The sequence below is a fragment of the Oryzias latipes genome, chromosome 21, assembly GCF_053564925.1.
Source record: "Oryzias latipes strain Hd-rR chromosome 21, Olatipes_Hd-rR_3.1".
NCBI lineage: Eukaryota > Metazoa > Chordata > Actinopteri > Beloniformes > Adrianichthyidae > Oryzias > Oryzias latipes.
The window spans coordinates 30218166-30234813 of NC_136257.1; the positions used below are offsets into that span (position 1 = coordinate 30218166).

Genomic DNA, 16648 nt, shown 5'->3' on the forward strand with positions numbered 1-16648 from the left:
ATTCTCCATGACTATGGATTTTTCAAAAGCAACATGTCAACACACACTTGAATGTTTAAATAACTGAAAACTGAAGGTGTTTGTTTCCAAAACTCTGCACACTGATGATAAAAGTAGAATGTGCTTTTCATTATTTCTAAACATTCATTCTTACTGTCTACATTAACACCTGACTTAGTTCCCACACAGCTTTTTTTCTTCTTCTTTGGTTTTTATTTCATCATCAACGGGATACATAATATTTGGCACATTGAGATTGAAAAAAAAACAATTTTGAAGGAATCATTAGACCTTTAAATATTTAAAGTTGTTCTCCAAAACAATCAAAATTGAGTTCTGTTCCTAACTACAGTGAACACCTGTGTATCCCAAAGGTGTCAAACTTGAGTTCTTCAGAGCCGATGTTATTCTCGTTTTGTAATTAACCGTGTCCGTGCAGATTCTTTTTAGAAAAAAACAAATATTTTTGGTTTCTGCATCAGGTAGAGCAGGTTTATCTATAAAACAAAACAGAACAGGACACCAGTTTATGAAGACCTTTGTTTGACACCACCCTACTAAGTTTTTTTTCTAATACAGTTCTCTTAAATCCTGAAACTCCAATTCACAACCAGTACATTTAACCCTACTTTCAATAACCCCTAATATTTCTAACAACATTCCTACTATCCTCTTGTGACTGAACCCATCCAACCAGTGGTGCAGGTTCAACATTTTCCAACTACTTCAGTCTTTAGGCTCAAACTTAGTGTTTTACTTAACTTCATAAGTTCATAACAATATTTTTTCACAAGTTTCCAACTACTTTTAACAATAACATCCACTTTTCCTTAAAAAAAAACCTAATGCATTTCTTCTAAATGCTGAAACTCAGCTGTGGTCCCCCCAAGCTTAAACACAAAGACCCATTTGAGTTTTATATCCAACATTTCATAACATTTCCAGCATTAACCTCAACATTGTACCCGTAAATTAACTTCAGGGTTTTTTCTTAATATTACACATCTAAAAATGTCTCAAGTACTTCTAACAAAATTTTTATTCTTGAACATGAAACACCATATTTTAATATTTCGTGCTAACCTGACACAAATGTCAATAATGAGCTACATCTTAAAATACTCCAACACTGACCAGTCTCTAAATGAGATACTACCAATACCCGAACTACCCTAATTCATAATAATCTATATTTTAGCATCTAACACAAGTATTGTATGCACTTATGGCTTTAGTAACACTCCACATCAACTGTGCTGTTTGGCATTGTGCCATTACCCCTTTTAACATAGTTGCAGTGTCCCATAGTGCCCCTTTCCCCCACTGCCTTAACTGTTACGGCTGTCAGCTTTAAGAATTAGATGTGGATAGATTTTCATACCTTTGGTTTGTTAACAGTTTCCTGATCTCTTTATAGAGCCCCCATCGTTTGTCAAAGTAGCTCAGTCTGTCGAAGGGCTGAAGGGCAAGGATGTGAGCTTGTACTGCGAGATGAGTGGTACTGCTCCATTCCAGATCACTTGGTTCAAAGACAAGAAACCTCTGATGGAGAGCAGAAAGTATAAGATGGTGGGCGAGAGCAGCTCGACTACGCTGCATGTCATTGGAATAGAGCCTTCGGATGTCGGTGAATACGAGTGCAAAGTGTCGAACAGTGTAGGAAGTGACACCTGCCACGCATCCGTTAAACTCAGAGGTCAGTAGAAGCTGCGATAGTCTCCAATAATAGTAATTAAAAAAGAAAGAAAATAGCTTCTATTGTCACCCTGCTGACTTTACCTTTTGCGCTGTTTTTCTCCTCTCTTCAGAACCGCCATCGTTTGTGAAGAAATTGACAAACATAACAGTGATACTGGGAGAGGAGGTGACCCTTATGGCCACTGTTAAAGGCTCTGAACCCATTACTGTGTCCTGGGTTCAAGACAAGGATCACATTCTCAGGGACGGTGACAACAGGAAAATCACCTATGAGAACAACCAAGTTGCACTTAAAGTGTTTAAGGCTGACACAACTACAGCAGGCAAATATACCTGTCAACTCAAAAACGATGCTGGGATTGTGGAGTGTTTCGCTAACGTGACTGTTCTAGGTTTGTAATCGTATAATTCTCTCTTTCTCCTCTGTTTGTCTCTTCCACTCGATCCTTGGAAGTGTAATTGAAAGCATGTTATGTTGTATTCTTGGTGATTCCAGAGCCTGCCAAGATTCTGGACATGCCTGACGCCCTGAGCGTGACAGCCGGTGACATTGCCGCCCTTGAAGTCAAAGTGTGTGGGACCCCAGAGCTCGTACCCAAGTGGTTCAAAGATGGAGTTGAGTTGGCCTCTGGGAGGAAATACAAGATCTCTTTCTCCCGAATGATCTCCAGCCTGAACGTGCTCTCCACGGAGAAAATAGACTCTGGAGAATATACCTTTGAAGTCATGAACGAAGTTGGAAAGGACCTAAGTAAAATTAACCTAACAGTTCTAGGTCTGTGTCTCTCTGCATGAAGTTAGTCGGCAAATTGTGTCTTGTGTTTGAAAAAAAAAACCACACAGACAACTCATTTCAACTATCTTGGCATCTCTTTTTACCCGTAAACAGATAAGGTTGTTCCTCCAACCTTCTCAAGGAAGCTGAGGGACTGCAACATGGTTGTGGGAGAAGCAGCAGAGATGGAGTGTAAAGTGTCAGGCTCTCCACCCTTCACAATATCTTGGTACCATGATGGTACAGAAGTACAAAGCGGGCCCAACCATGAGGTTTCCTTCAGCGACAACAGCTGCACTCTCAGCATTCCCACACTGAAGCTTTCAGACTCTGGAGTGTACAAATGTAAAGCCGTCAACAAGGCAGGATCATGTGAAACAACAGCCACCCTGGTGGTCAAAGGTAAGTCCCTGTCATCCGTCAGTTCCCGTTCACCCCCTCCAACTCTCATATCTTTGTGAGTTGTCAACTTCTGATTGCAGTGACTGAGTTTGCCACCTTAACACTGTTCTCTATCCCTTACCAGAACCTCCTTCTTTTGTGGTGCCACCTCAGCCGGTGGAAGCCATGCCAGGATCGAAGGTGACCTTCTCAGCCATAGTTAAAGGTAGCTCCCCCCTGAAACTGAGATGTTTCAGAGGAACAAAGGAGCTTCTGTCTGGAAAGGACTGCGAATTCTCCTTAAAGGATAACCAGGTTGTTTTGGAGCTTTTAAATGTGGACAGATCTCACGCCGGGGAGTACACCTGCCAGATCATCAATGATGCAGGAAAGGAGAGCTGCGCAGTGAATCTCTCCGTCAAAGGTCAGTTTCTGGGCAAACACCTCTGGCTCTGTCTGCTGCACTCACTGCACTCTGTCTTCAAGGTGTTATCCCTTCAAAACTGAAGCTTTAGATGCAGTGTTGACATTCTTTCGACCACCGTAACTCTTCAACTTTTGACGCAATTCCAGCAGATTCTGAATCTGAGAAAAACGACTGCGCTGAAATGTGAAGCTGTACGGTCATGAAGTGTTTTTGCAAACAAAGTAAACCAGCTGATTCTGACACTGAATAAGGGGGCTTTTCTTCCCCTGAAAATCGGTTGGAATTACTTGAATTGCGTAAACGGTTGAGGAATTACAATTGTTCAAAGAGCCTGTGTTGTACTGCTGTTGGCGGCGACAAGAAGGCGGGTCTAAGGGCAGGGATGCCCGGTTTAGTTTAGTCTGTTTAGTTTAGGTTATCCATTACCAACTGAATTCTATGACTTTATGTTCTTCATGATGCATGTTTATTACACAACTACCGGTTTGAAGCCCATTGAAATGACTACATCAATAAAATGTAATTGAATTTATGAGGTTTAAACCTGGAAAGTGAGGGTCTCAGGTAAAATATTGGCTTTAGTTTCACATGACAAGGGGACATTTTAAAAGATTACAAGTTTACTAGTGATGGAAGCAGAGGTCTGCTGAAGATATTTGAAAAGAAACAATAGGAAAGAACCTGGAGGGACAGGTGAAGATGAGAGAACATAGAGTGACATAACAGTATGAAGATCAATTAACAAGATGTCAACTGAGACAAAAACTGGGGGATAGCGAGTCATTACAGCAGAACAGGTCAGGTGGTGTGGTACTTTGATAAATTATGGAGGTGAAGACGCGTCCTTTCCACATTTCCACAACAATTTTTCACATTTCTTGAAAATTGTAGGGAAAGTTAAGAGTCATATGGGTAAGGGGAGGGTTTCTTGTGTGGAGAAGAAAATAAGAAAACACATAGTTGAAGGTGTAAGTAAGTTCCTAAACCAATAGGACAAGAACGTCTGAACACAGTTCTGCCCAAAAGAGATTGTGGTGATGATTCAGAAGGCTAACCATATGAGGTGGGAGCAGTTTTTATGGACCACCAATAATTCTTTCATTTACTCAAAAATTGACAGTGTTTCTTATAATCTGTTGTACCTGTACCTGCTCATATCTTCTGCTCACGCTTCCTCTTTGATTTTACCATTTCTGTTCATTGATAAAGTTGCAGGATTAGAACTGAGAGAGGGAATTATTCTTTTTCTCTAGTAAATTCGGCAACATATGGACCTTTTCCTGCAGATTTCTGTTCTTTAAAGTGACATTTCATGATGTCTTTCAGAGCCGGCAGCTTTCTCAAAGAAGCTGAAAGATGTGACGGTTGAGAAGGGCAAACCGCTAACACTGGAGTGCTCGTACACTGGAACCCCCAAGATTACAGTGAACTGGTACAAAGATGGCCAGGAGATCTTTGCTTCATACAAGTACAACATCACTACAACAGAGAGCTCCTGCATCCTGGAGTGCCTAAGCACTGACGATAAGGAGTCTGCAGGGAAATACTCTTGCCAAGTGTCTAATGACGCTGGGAAAGACACCACTGAGGCAGTCGTGTCCATCCTGGGTTAGTGCTCAGTTTTTGTAAACACCACGCTCTAAATGGTTTTCCATGGTTCAGAAAATTTGCTAAGACTCTGCAGAGATCGCTTACCCCGATGTTGTTTTGTGTGCACAGAACCTCCTTACTTCCTTGAAAAAATGGAGCCGATGGAGGTGACGGCAGGAGACGCCGTGTGTCTAAAGTGTCAGGTAGCAGGCACACCTGAGATCAAAGTGTCCTGGTTCAAGGCTGATGGCAAAGTCAGGTCCAGCCCTACCTGTAAGCTGGAGTACTCCAAAGGCGTGGCCTGTCTGAAGCTCAGCAAAGCCACTAAAGCTGACGTTGGAGAGTACACCTGCAAGGCCGAGAACAAAATAGGCTCCGCCTCCTCCACCTGCAGACTCAACGTGCTTGGTAATCCTTGTCTTTTTTTAGTGGGTTTTTCTACTTAAACCCTCGAATCACTGTACATTTTGATTAGATTTATTCAAACACCAGTTGTTTAATGTCAGAAGTGTCACAGTTAAGTGTTACCTGCTAACAGATAAAACCTGAAGGCCTTTTGTGTTGGGCAGATTTTACTGTTAAAATAGGAAGTTATGTACCTTCCAACACATGGTTTTTACATTTTTCTTGAAACCTCTTTTGTATTTGAGGGTAAACTTTATTTTCATTATATTTGCGTACATTGTTTTCAAAATAAGTTTCCTCCAGAGGGTGTCCTTACTCCAATGCTATATTTTGACCTTGGTTTACAAAGGTCAGACAGGTGGCACCTTATACATAAAATGTGGATTTCTCAAACCCTTAAAAATTTCAAAGATAGACTGTAGCTTGTCTTTTTTCGTTAATACTTTTAAAGTAATGTGTAGAGTGGCCTCATGGTTTTGTGTCTATGTCTGTTAAGAGCTAGCAAAGCGATCCGCAGTATAGTGAATGAAAACTGTGAGACGTCTGTCATGCTGTCATCCGCAGAGGCCAAAACACCACCATCCTTCCCCAAGAAGATCACCAGCGTTCAGGAAACAGAGGGTCAACCTATCCGCTTTGAGTGCCGCGTTGCTGGCTCGTCGCCCATTGAGGTGTCGTGGCAGAAGGACGGCAAACCTCTAACGCATGGGGCAGACTTCTCCATGCTCTATGATGACAACACAGCCGTGCTGGAGATCAGCCGTGGCGAGATGAGACACTCTGGGGAGTACACCTGTGTGGCCACAAACGGCGTGGGCTCAGCGTCCTGCAGAGCAAAGCTGACCTTGCAAGGTTTGTGAATAGGATCTTCACATGAAGAGAAACTGAGAGGGTAGCTTCCTTATCAAACTTTTTAAGCTGCGCTAAAAGTCTTGGTCCACCTCTTTTTTTCTCACGCATTCATCTAGTTTCTAGCTCCTTCATCCTGTCAGTTTTTAATAATCTCTAATACTTTCTGAAGGTATTCCAGCGTTCTCAGAGGAAGAACAGCTTTCTTTTTAGGAGACTGAATCCCCACCACCTAAAAATCATTCAGGCATCAAAGAATTGTAGTTTCCCAAGTATATGTTGCACCGGAGTATTGGTTGGAGTTTTGAGAGTAAGGTGCAACACTTCTTAACAAATGCGCCAAACCCCGTGTAATGCTGCGTTCACACCCAGCTGAATTTACGTGTCAAATCTGCGCCTACAGTCTCTTTCAATGCGCTTCAAATTCCATACTCAGTGCTTGGCCAAAGAATGCGTCACATGTGGGGGTGAAGCTACCATCACGTTTTTGGCTTCATTGCAACATGGGAGTTAGTATGTTATTTAAAATGTGCGGAAGACACAGATGATGTTGAGAGATGAGAGTTATTATTATGAAGAGCTGTACAAAAACATTGGTAATCTTTACTTTGTCTTTACCTTTTAGAATGCAGGAGCTGCGTCCGCATGACAGCACTTTTCGCTGTTTTTCCGTCCCTCTTTGTGATTCAGTTTTATGAGTTGCTGTCCCGTATTAGTCCAAGGAAGGAAGAAAAAACGAAAATATTATTAATGTGTCCATGGGAATGAAAAATATGAAGTTTTGGAGGAAAACGATCAGATTTTGTATTTGTTTCCAGCGGCACGTTTGCATTGCTGTTAGGAGCAAATAGTGATACACGCCTTCAGTGCCCTCTAGAGGTTTTTAGTGGGATACAAACACCGAAGGACAACCAGTTGTGGTAAACTAGCAAATACATGAGCTTATTTAGGTTTTTAAAAAGTCACAAATAAGTCAGGGGGATTAGTCAATCCCCCTGGCCAAACTATGAAACTAAATACGGTAAATTAAATCAAGACAAAGACACTATCAAGAAGGTCTTAAAACACAAGCATTTACACAAAAACCGGGTTTTCATTGTGTTTTGCACCTGTTTTTACTCACATGTTTGTGGAGCCAATAAAACAAGTTTCAGCCTGTTGTTGGAGACACTTAAAGTGGAGGGAAATGGATCTTTTATTATCATAACTTCAGGATTTAATCTTTTTACAAAAGTAATCAGCCATTCCAGACATTGGTAACAAAGTCCACTTAAAAAAGGATTTGATCTTTTTTCGTGCACTTATGATCCGGATCGTGAAACTAGTTTAAAAAAAGGTTATTTGAAATGTGAGAACAAGCAGTAGAATATCCGACTAATGAAACCAATTTAAAAAAACAGCTATTTGTGAACTTTGGACTATAAAAGTAGAAATCATGACCTGTCTCCTTTTAAGGACCCACAATTTTTGTTATGATATTTTTAACATCTTGTGGCATTTTTCTGATGATGGGGAACATATATATTGAGGGTGTAGTCAGACTGGTTCGCTTAAAGGGAACCGGAGTTAGTTTCCCCCCGGTAATCTGTTACATATTTTCAGTCTCAATACACCCAAGCGGAAGATGGTGCGGGACCAGAAACCGTTCTCTGACCCATGTTTGCTCTGAGTTCCCTCAGTCTGAATGTGGTTCGTGCCAGGAGTGGAGAAACTGAACCAAAACAAAATCTTTTGTCACGTGGTTTTATTAACAAGCTTTGGTCCGGAACAGGAAAGTTCACTTGACACCAGTCTGAATACACACGAAACACACAGTTCAGGACTCAATTCAAACAAAATTAAGCGGACTCAGTCCGGATCAAACAATTTTCCTACTCTGAATACACCCTAAGAAATTAGGCTCCAAATTGAGTTTCTAATTATTTTGTAATTCAAACTTCATTTTCCTCATTGGAGCTGGCAGCTGGCTCAAAACTGTACGGATGGATAGCTCCAATAAACTCAAACTCAAACTTTATTTATTTATATAGCGCCTTTCATTTTGGTTAAAAGCACAAAGCGCTTAACATAAAAGCAAACAGTCATGGTCAACAGTCAACAGTGTGCCAACAGTCCCTGGCACACCTCAGAGGTGAATAACTAATGAACTCCTGTCACACTGTAGAAACTATGTTCTAGAAAATGACAGTTTCTTTTTTTAATTTAGGCTAAAAATGACATCATCATAATAAAAAGAATTCTGGGAACGCTTTGCCAATGGATGAAAAGATTATGGGAGTGGGTCTTTAAGCTGCTGCTCTGGGACGTATTTTGTGTCCGTTTTGCTGCCCAGACTGAAAATGTCCCTGAAGATCTGTTGACTTCTCTTCATGCTCCTTCACTTTCCTGCAGAACCCAGATACCCTCCAATCATTGACAGGAAGCTGTCACCACAGGAGGTGATAGTGGGTGACAGCATTGAGCTGGAGTGTCACATCACGGGCTCCGCCCCCATGAAAGTTACATGGTCAAAAGACCATAAAGATATTCGCACTGGGGGGAATTACAAAATCAGCTTTGTGGAGAACACCCCTCACCTAACCATTCTGAAGGCAGACAAAGGTGACACTGGGAAATATTTTTGCCATGCATCTAATGACATGGGCAAGGACTCTTGTTCTGCTGATATCACAGTCAAAGGTATTTCAAACTGGGTCTTCTTGGCTCTGCTCTTGGAAAAACACTCAGGTCCACCTGATGATGTTTCTTTGAGGAAGGTAATCCTACTCTTTGTACCACTTTTACTCTGTTTTTTTGGTTTCAGAGCGAAAAAACCCTCCAATGTTCACCAAAAAACCCTCAGAGCACATCGAAGACACAGAGGGCAAACTGGTGAAAATTGAGGGCAGAGTGACTGGCTCACAGCCCATATCTGTCAACTGGTTAAAAGATGACAAGGAGATTCACAGTTCTGATAAATACGACATCAGCTTTAAAAGCAATGTGGCTGTGTTGTGTATTAAGAGCAGCCAGGTGACCGACAGTGGTAGGTACACCTGCCAGGCCTCCAACGAAGCTGGAAAAGCATCCTGTGACGTCAGCGTGGGCATTTCTGGTGGGTTTCAAGGAGAAAGAAGGGAGCTACTTACATCAAAAGATTAACAACCTGATGAAAATGTATCGTGTCAAAGAAGAAGCTAATTCCTCTAAAGAAATTTATTGTCCCCAGTGCTCCATTATGCCAAACCATTGTTGGTTTCTCTTAGCTTTAAATTGGTTCTTAAGATCTTCTGGTGAATTCGAGCACTGATGCTCTTCAGACTGATAATTTCCAACTTGTTAAACATTTTTTTGCAGAGGCCAAGAAGCCTCCAGTATTTGATGTCCCACTCAAGCCCGTGTCTGTGGATGAGGGTGACAAGCTTACCCTCAGGTGTCACATCTGTGGAACTCCTCCTCTGAAGATCCAATGGATGAAGGACAGGAGGGAGCTGACATCTGTTGGCAGCACCAGAATCAGCTTCTCCGATGGGACAGCGTGTCTGGAGATCAGCCCCGCCTCCAAGCACGATGCAGGCGATTACCTCTGCAAAGCCACAAATGATGCAGGCAATGAGTTCTGCAAGGCCAAAGTCACAGTAAAAGGTAAAAGCTCTCTCTAAAAATTCTATTACAAAATGATATGCTGGTTCTTTTCTGAGAACCCAAGAAATAAACGATAAATGGTCTTGTTTCACTCCAATGCAGAAAAACCAGGAGCAGCTTCAGCTTCTGTTGAGGCTCCAGCTGCTACTCCAATCAAAAAACTGGAGAATTTGTTTTTCATTGAGGAACCTAAAGCTGCACATGTCACTGAGAGTAAGATGAAACGTGTAACCTACAACATTCTGTGATTAGAACGTTGGAACTTCTCTTTTCACTCACGGTCCGTCTCTTCACAGAGGGAGCCGCCACCTTCATCGCCAAGGTGGGTGGAGACCCAATCCCTAATGTGAAGTGGATGAAGGGAAAATGGAGGCAGCTGACACACGGGGGCCGGATCTCCATTGAACAGAAGGGCCAGGAAGCCAAGCTGGAGATTAAAGAGGTTACCAAGTCAGACTCGGGTCAGTACCGGTGTGTCGCTTCCAACAAGCACGGAGAGATTGAGTGCAGCGCTGAAATGCACGTGGATGAAAAGAAGGAGGCGGCACAGGTTGAAGGAGACCTGCGCACGAAACTGAAGAAGTGAGTCTCACTATGGGAAAGACATTTATGACAAACTGAGTCAGACTCATAAGATCATATGTGTCTTGTTATCAGGACCCCTTCAAAGCAGAAGAGTCCACAGGAGGAGAAGGACATCGACATCGTTGAGCTCCTGAGGAATGTGGACCCCAAAGAGTACGAGAAATATGCCCGAATGTATGGCATCACTGATTACCGCGGCCTGCTGCAGGCCATCGAACAGCTGAAGAAAGAGAAGGCTGAAGAAAGCGGAAGACTGGTGAGGCTCACCAAATTCCACCGCTGGTTTAAGAGGTTTTTATGTGCGTAATCTCCCCTGAACAGTACTTCTGCTGTGGTTACAGGAAGTGGAACGTGGAGACAGAGAGTCTGAAGAGGATATGGCTCGACTGGTGGCCGACCTACAGAAGAGGATGGAGAGGACAGAGGTGAGAACCTGCTGCATCCAAAACTTCAAAAGTTTTAGTTAAAACCTCCAAATACAGAACAACTCACAATCGTAAACGGCAAGGAAAGATCTCAAACCCATGTTCCAGTTGTAGAAAACTGTCCATGGAGTGCTCCTAGTACATTCAGTACTAGGTACATTAATGCACTAGTACATTCGTTCTTTAGTCAAAACTTCAACCAGTGTGACTTAACAGTGCAGGTTAAGTTTTCTAGATAGTGAAGAATCCAGACAGAACATTCTTAGAACATTCTAGCACACTGTGTGGTCACATTACTTTTCTAAATGTAAATTGTTTTATACATATTGGACTGGAATGATGGACTGTGATGCACTTGGTTGTGTTTATACTACAGTAAAATAAACCTATTGTACCTCGATCCAAATGGTATTTTTTAAAATCAATATAATCAATTAATTTCATTTTGAAATGAATATATAATAATATAGGTCGATTTGATAAAAAACTTGCATCAGACAGATCAATCCTACAATGGATCATATAAATATAATTCACGTCATTGATTGAGTCAATCAATCGTTATACCCCAATGCAGAAATGTATCAAAAATTGGTAGGATTGAGGTTTTACCATGAAAACAAAAGATTATTTTGGGAAGTCTTTGGTTATTTTCTGAACCACTAGATTTAATTGATTTTTCACCACCTGTAATTAAAAGCCTTGATTTTTTAACATGGGGAATTTTTACTTTAATATTTTGTAAGATGCATACAATTTTGCATTACACTAAACATAGTAGTTGTTCATGTGAAAAACTACAGTACCAGGATCCCTGATCCAAAAGCTCCACCAAAATCTACAGGTTAGCATGTCTAAAAGCTGTTTGTACCACCAGCTCTGACCCTACAACTTTCACGATGTCGTTGTCTCACAGCCTGTCACTGTGGTGAAGGACATCTCCAACCAGTCTGTCTTCGTGGGCAAGGAGGCACTTTTCGAGTGCGAGATCAAGATCAATTACCCAGAGATTACGCTGTCCTGGTACAAGGGCACACAGAAACTAGATTCAGGTGACAAGTATGACATTACCGTCATCGAGGACCGCCATTTGCTCAAGATCAAGAAGTGTCAGTTAGCCGACCAGGGGAACTATCGTGTGGTGTGCGGGCCGCACATCTCAAGCGCCAAGCTCACCGTCACGGGTCAGTACTGCTTAATGACATGTGGTTCCATATTTTAATGGTTTTTAAACTTCAATCTCTCATGATCTGACAATGTTAATACCCAATACAGGATTGATGGTGTAGAACTGCTTTTTAAACCCTATCCTAACTAAAATCAGAGCCTGCATTGGTTCTGGTTAAATTAGATATAATCCACAAATTTAAATCCATAAAATTCTTGCTCTTAGCTTAATGCGGAAGCTTTATTTTCTTCCCTTTGTGTTTCAGAGGTGGAAGTGGAGAAACACCTGCAGGACACATCGGGTAAGGAGGGCCAACCCTGCACACTGTCTTGTCAGTTTTCTGTCCCTAATGTAGCGGCTCAGTGGTTCAAAAACGGCAAGCAGTTAGAGATTAAAGGCAGGTACTCGTCTGAGGTCAAACACAAGGTCCAGAAACTTCTAATCATGAACCTGAAGCCAGAAGACCAGGGCCGATACACGTGCAGGTACCAGCACTTGGAGTCCTCAGCAGACCTCAGGGTTGAAGGTTCGTACCCGGAAATGGTCCTGCAACGGCATAGATGTGGTGGATGCTTGGCCAGCCTACTAACCTCTTTCAACCAATCAGACTTTGAGACTAATCTTGGACAGTTGGATTGTCCCTCTTTCTCTTCTTCTTGGATGTGTCGTGCTCTATCTTCGTGTTCTTCATGGTCATTTTGCACAAACGTCCAGCGTCATTTCAGTCTTTATTTCATCGACTCAAACCCCAGCAGCCAATCATCATAACGCCCCATAAGCATTCTTCTGACGGTCAATTCTAACAATGTGGATGGCGTGTTAATGAAATACATCGCATACTGTCATGGCTAAAGAATTTACACATTCACATCTTTATCTCTTTTAGCCGAACAAATTCATTTCACCAAACGTATCCACAACGTCGAAGTCAACGAGCGGCAGTCAGCCACCTTTGAGTGTGAAGTTTCCTTCGACAATGCAATTGTCTCATGGTACAAAGACACCTGGGAACTAAAAGAAAGCCCTAAGTACAACTTCACAAGTGAGGGCCGAAGACATTTCATGGTCATTCAAAATGTGACCACTGAAGACGAAGGTGTGTAGAGAGACGTCAAGCCTCAGACTTCCTCCTCTCATTCGTTTTGTGATCTGAGTATCTTCATTACTAATCCCATTCAGGCGTGTACTCAGTGATTGTGAGGTTGGAGCCCAGAGGAGAGGCTAAGAGCACAGCTGAGCTTTATTTGTCTGGCAAAGGTACAGTTCCAAGACAGGCAACACTTTTCTGCCGTCTGCTCAGCTTTTGTCTGTTTCAGTCTTTAATGCTTTGTCCGTCTTTCCCTTTTCACAGAAATTGAACTGGCAAGGGTTCCCCTTGGTAAGATTTTCATATTCTTGAATAACATCTTGATGAATCTGACATTTTGGAAACTCAGTTCCTTTTTAATTTTAACCCTTGCTATCTTTGTGTAACTAGACAGAAACCAAACAAAAGAACAGCAAAATCCTGAGTTAGTGGATATTCAAATAATTGAAACAAGTATATCTAAAAAAAAATATGAATATGGGAAAAATTTTCAATTTGTTTTGTCTGACAATTCAATGAGTAATACTTTTTGTAGGCCCTTAAATAAGTAGAGAAAACGTTCAAATCTTCTTGCACACAGGTCAAAGTTCATCCAGTTTTCATTGGAACATTGCAACACATTTCAGGATTCTGTTTTGTGTCAACGATAAAAAGTCTTGGATTTGATTTGAGGCCTGATTTTAGAGTCTCATCTGTCCCACAAACATTGTCTTAGATGTTTTGTAGTTTCAGATGTATAACCCACATAAAAATAGCATCTTGTGCACTGTGCACTTTCTTTTGTTGATATGCCTCCAGAGAGTTCTACCCAGGCTTATTTTTTTTTTTGCATGTCCTGTAACTAGTCTGTGGTCTGAATTGGGGAGGAACATTCTTCAGTCATCAGTTTAAAAGAAAAACACCACCTGTGAAGACATTTCCACTCGTATATCAAAGCACAGTCAAGATTTGAGTTGACAACAGTTACAATAAAATACAGAATATCATATAACATTCATGTCATGGTAGTCCTTTTTAATAGTGCATAGATGACGGTTATCACATCCATAAAGGGAGGGTATCAATCATATTGTTTTCTCATTCTCTAGCAAGATAAACTTAGATTTTTATTTTAAACCTTTAAGTGTAGAAGTGATCCCTTAGTCCTTCCTAATCAGAGTTATCTGACAACTGCCTGGGCAGGAACGCAGTTTTATTTTAATTATATCCTTCAAAGTATTAGTGATTAACCTTAGTCACACAAAAAATACCTGTAAGCATTTAGGAGGGTTTCCAAACTGTCCAGTTTCTGCAAATACACCACAGCTGTACTGAAAAATTCTGCACTTAATGCAGAATTTTGAGCAGTTTTTCTTTCAGCCACAGAACTCAGACCTCTTTTTCAAAGCTTTCACCTCCCGGTTCAGTTTTTTCTACGAGACAGACTCATGTTTTCTTGTCAGAATCTAAAGCCAGCCATCACGGAATTTATATCTCCATTTAGAGATAACTTGGTTATAAAATCTTTTTTTTGATTGGATGAAACTGCAGAGACAGGTGTTTGTGGGAAAGCAAAAGATGCAGTTTGGGATGAACTTTGTTCCGTATTTCGTAGATTTCCCAGACTCCTCAGTTCAGAAGCCCGACATGCCGTCATTAGTGGAGCTGCAAGGTAAGAACTGAGACTTGAAACCAACTTTTGGATCAGTAAACCTGAACCATTTGGTTTCGGGTCACTTGTTTCTTGTAATGGACCAAACTTGTCTTTTGTGTTTTAAAGAATCTACTGAAATCTTTCAGTATGAAGAAACAACCGAACAAAAAGGTATTTACCGCTCTTTTTTCCACCAAAGTCTGACTAACATTTAGAAACCTCTTTGTTAAATCTTGGAAGACATTACAAAATATCTCTGTTGTCAGGTAAATATTCCTCCAACTATGAGGAGGAGGAGGCAGCAGATGAGGCAGATGTACGGCATTGTGTACATAGACCCTGTCTTTGTTTTTATCTTCACAAAAAAAGAAGTTTTAATACCAATAATACCTTTTATTTCTTCTTTCTCAAGTCTGTCAAGGACACGTCTCAGATGAAAACGAGATTAAAATACAATAATGCAAAAGAAATAACCAAGTTAAAAAAAGGAAGTCCTTACTCATCAATAATTTAAAGATGTAAAAGGAGAAGTTTTAGTTAAAAGATTTCTTTCTTTCACTCAATATTCAGATTTTTTTTTTTTTATTTAAGAACTCCAAACATGTTTAGAGAAATCCCTGAACCGCAAAAACGTATTTTCATCCTACAGTTCTCGATTCGTCTACACCGTTGAAATGTGCTGCTAAATGTAATGGCCTTGTGTTTCCACTGATTATTTGCTAACTTTTTAGGCATTTGAAAATATGAGTTTTGTAAAGAAAGTTCTCAACAGTGTTCTTGCTACATGTAGCTGATGGTGGGAAGTGAGAAGGAAGGACATCGTCCGCTATGTCAGAGAAAATTAAGTGTCGATCATGTCAGCGGTAAATAATCTAAAAATGAGTTAAACCCAAAGTCATGTGACATTTTGAAGAATTCAACATTGAAGGAGCTCTGAAGTCAAATGCAGCTGTGAGCTTAAATCTTTACAGAATAAGATGTTTGTGAAGAAATGAGGGATTGGTTTGTTTTCGTTTCCTGTGAAATATTGACTTTTTGTTGCTCAACTGTTTGGCTCGTGTTTGTCTTCTGTCGCTGCTGTGGTCGTCTTCAGTTGAGTACCAGAGCTGGACGGAGGAGACCGAGACCAAAGGTACCACAAACCCAGTCACAGGTTCTGTCTTTGTGTCTGTTTTCAGCTACTTTTAGTACTTTCTTTTTGGTAAAAAGTTTTTAATCTTGGCAAAAGTCACACTTTTGCTTCTTATACCAAACTTCTCCCGCTGTTGCACCTGATCCATCACGGTTTCCTTTCAAACCTCTGTCCTTGCGTTTGAAATGAACTCTGCTTAAAGCACAGAAATGTTCGTCCTCTTGATGCTTGACCTTAGCGAAAGCTGTGCTGTCTGCTCTGTGGACCAGCTTTTCCTGCTGCATAAAAGTTCTCAGAAAGTGATGATGATCTTCGCTCTTTCATGTCCTTTTTTCCTCCAGTTGCCAAAGTTGCTATTGAGGAGAAAGTCGAGACCAAGAAAGTTGAAATGAAAGAGGAAACCCGAGCTAAAGGTACATCAGAGCCGACCAAAGCTTTGAGCCGTCAGATTATCTTCAGAGTTTGGTCCTTCTGCCAAAACTTCATGTCTTTAACCTCTAAAGACCTGGCGTCCGGACGCGTGGGCATCAGATTTGGAGTTTTATTCCCATTGTAGTTAATTCTGCTAAACTGGGGGCCTGTGACTTTGTGTGTAGAGGGTTGGCTCAAATATTAGCTCAGGTTTTGAGAGGGTAACACACTTGTGTTGTCTTGTCCACAGCTAAGGAAAAGCCTGAAAAGAAACCAACGGCAGATGTGAAAGAACCAGGTATGAACCCAGTGTTGTGGTCGGTGTTCTTCCTATAATCTTTCAACCCAATAAATGTTTTTAACTTTAGATTTTGAATTGACAGAAGCCAGAAAACCTGTGCAGGAGGAGGTCCTTGTAGCTTCAGTCCCTGAGAAGAAGGAAGCTCCTGCTCCTAAAG

At 41.2% G+C, this 16648-nt stretch overlaps 1 protein-coding gene across 1 annotated transcript in view; it reads left to right on the forward strand.

Moving 5' to 3' along the window:
* ttn.2 (titin, tandem duplicate 2) overlaps positions 1–16648 on the forward strand; it is a 198414-nt gene that overhangs the window by 64352 nt on the left and 117414 nt on the right. Inside the window, exons 44-69 of the mRNA XM_078939704.1 lie at positions 1418–1696; positions 1809–2090; positions 2195–2473; positions 2588–2875; positions 3000–3278; positions 4608–4889; positions 5001–5279; positions 5841–6128; positions 8517–8804; positions 8929–9219; positions 9462–9749; positions 9852–9962; positions 10046–10331; positions 10407–10590; positions 10676–10759; positions 11676–11943; positions 12193–12453; positions 12814–13023; positions 13107–13184; positions 13279–13305; positions 14609–14665; positions 14774–14818; positions 15741–15779; positions 16121–16192; positions 16441–16488; positions 16559–16648. Of these exons, the coding sequence (XP_078795830.1) occupies positions 1418–1696; positions 1809–2090; positions 2195–2473; positions 2588–2875; positions 3000–3278; positions 4608–4889; positions 5001–5279; positions 5841–6128; positions 8517–8804; positions 8929–9219; positions 9462–9749; positions 9852–9962; positions 10046–10331; positions 10407–10590; positions 10676–10759; positions 11676–11943; positions 12193–12453; positions 12814–13023; positions 13107–13184; positions 13279–13305; positions 14609–14665; positions 14774–14818; positions 15741–15779; positions 16121–16192; positions 16441–16488; positions 16559–16648 (4983 nt within the window). The remainder of the gene's footprint in view (positions 1–1417; positions 1697–1808; positions 2091–2194; positions 2474–2587; positions 2876–2999; positions 3279–4607; positions 4890–5000; positions 5280–5840; positions 6129–8516; positions 8805–8928; positions 9220–9461; positions 9750–9851; positions 9963–10045; positions 10332–10406; positions 10591–10675; positions 10760–11675; positions 11944–12192; positions 12454–12813; positions 13024–13106; positions 13185–13278; positions 13306–14608; positions 14666–14773; positions 14819–15740; positions 15780–16120; positions 16193–16440; positions 16489–16558) is intronic.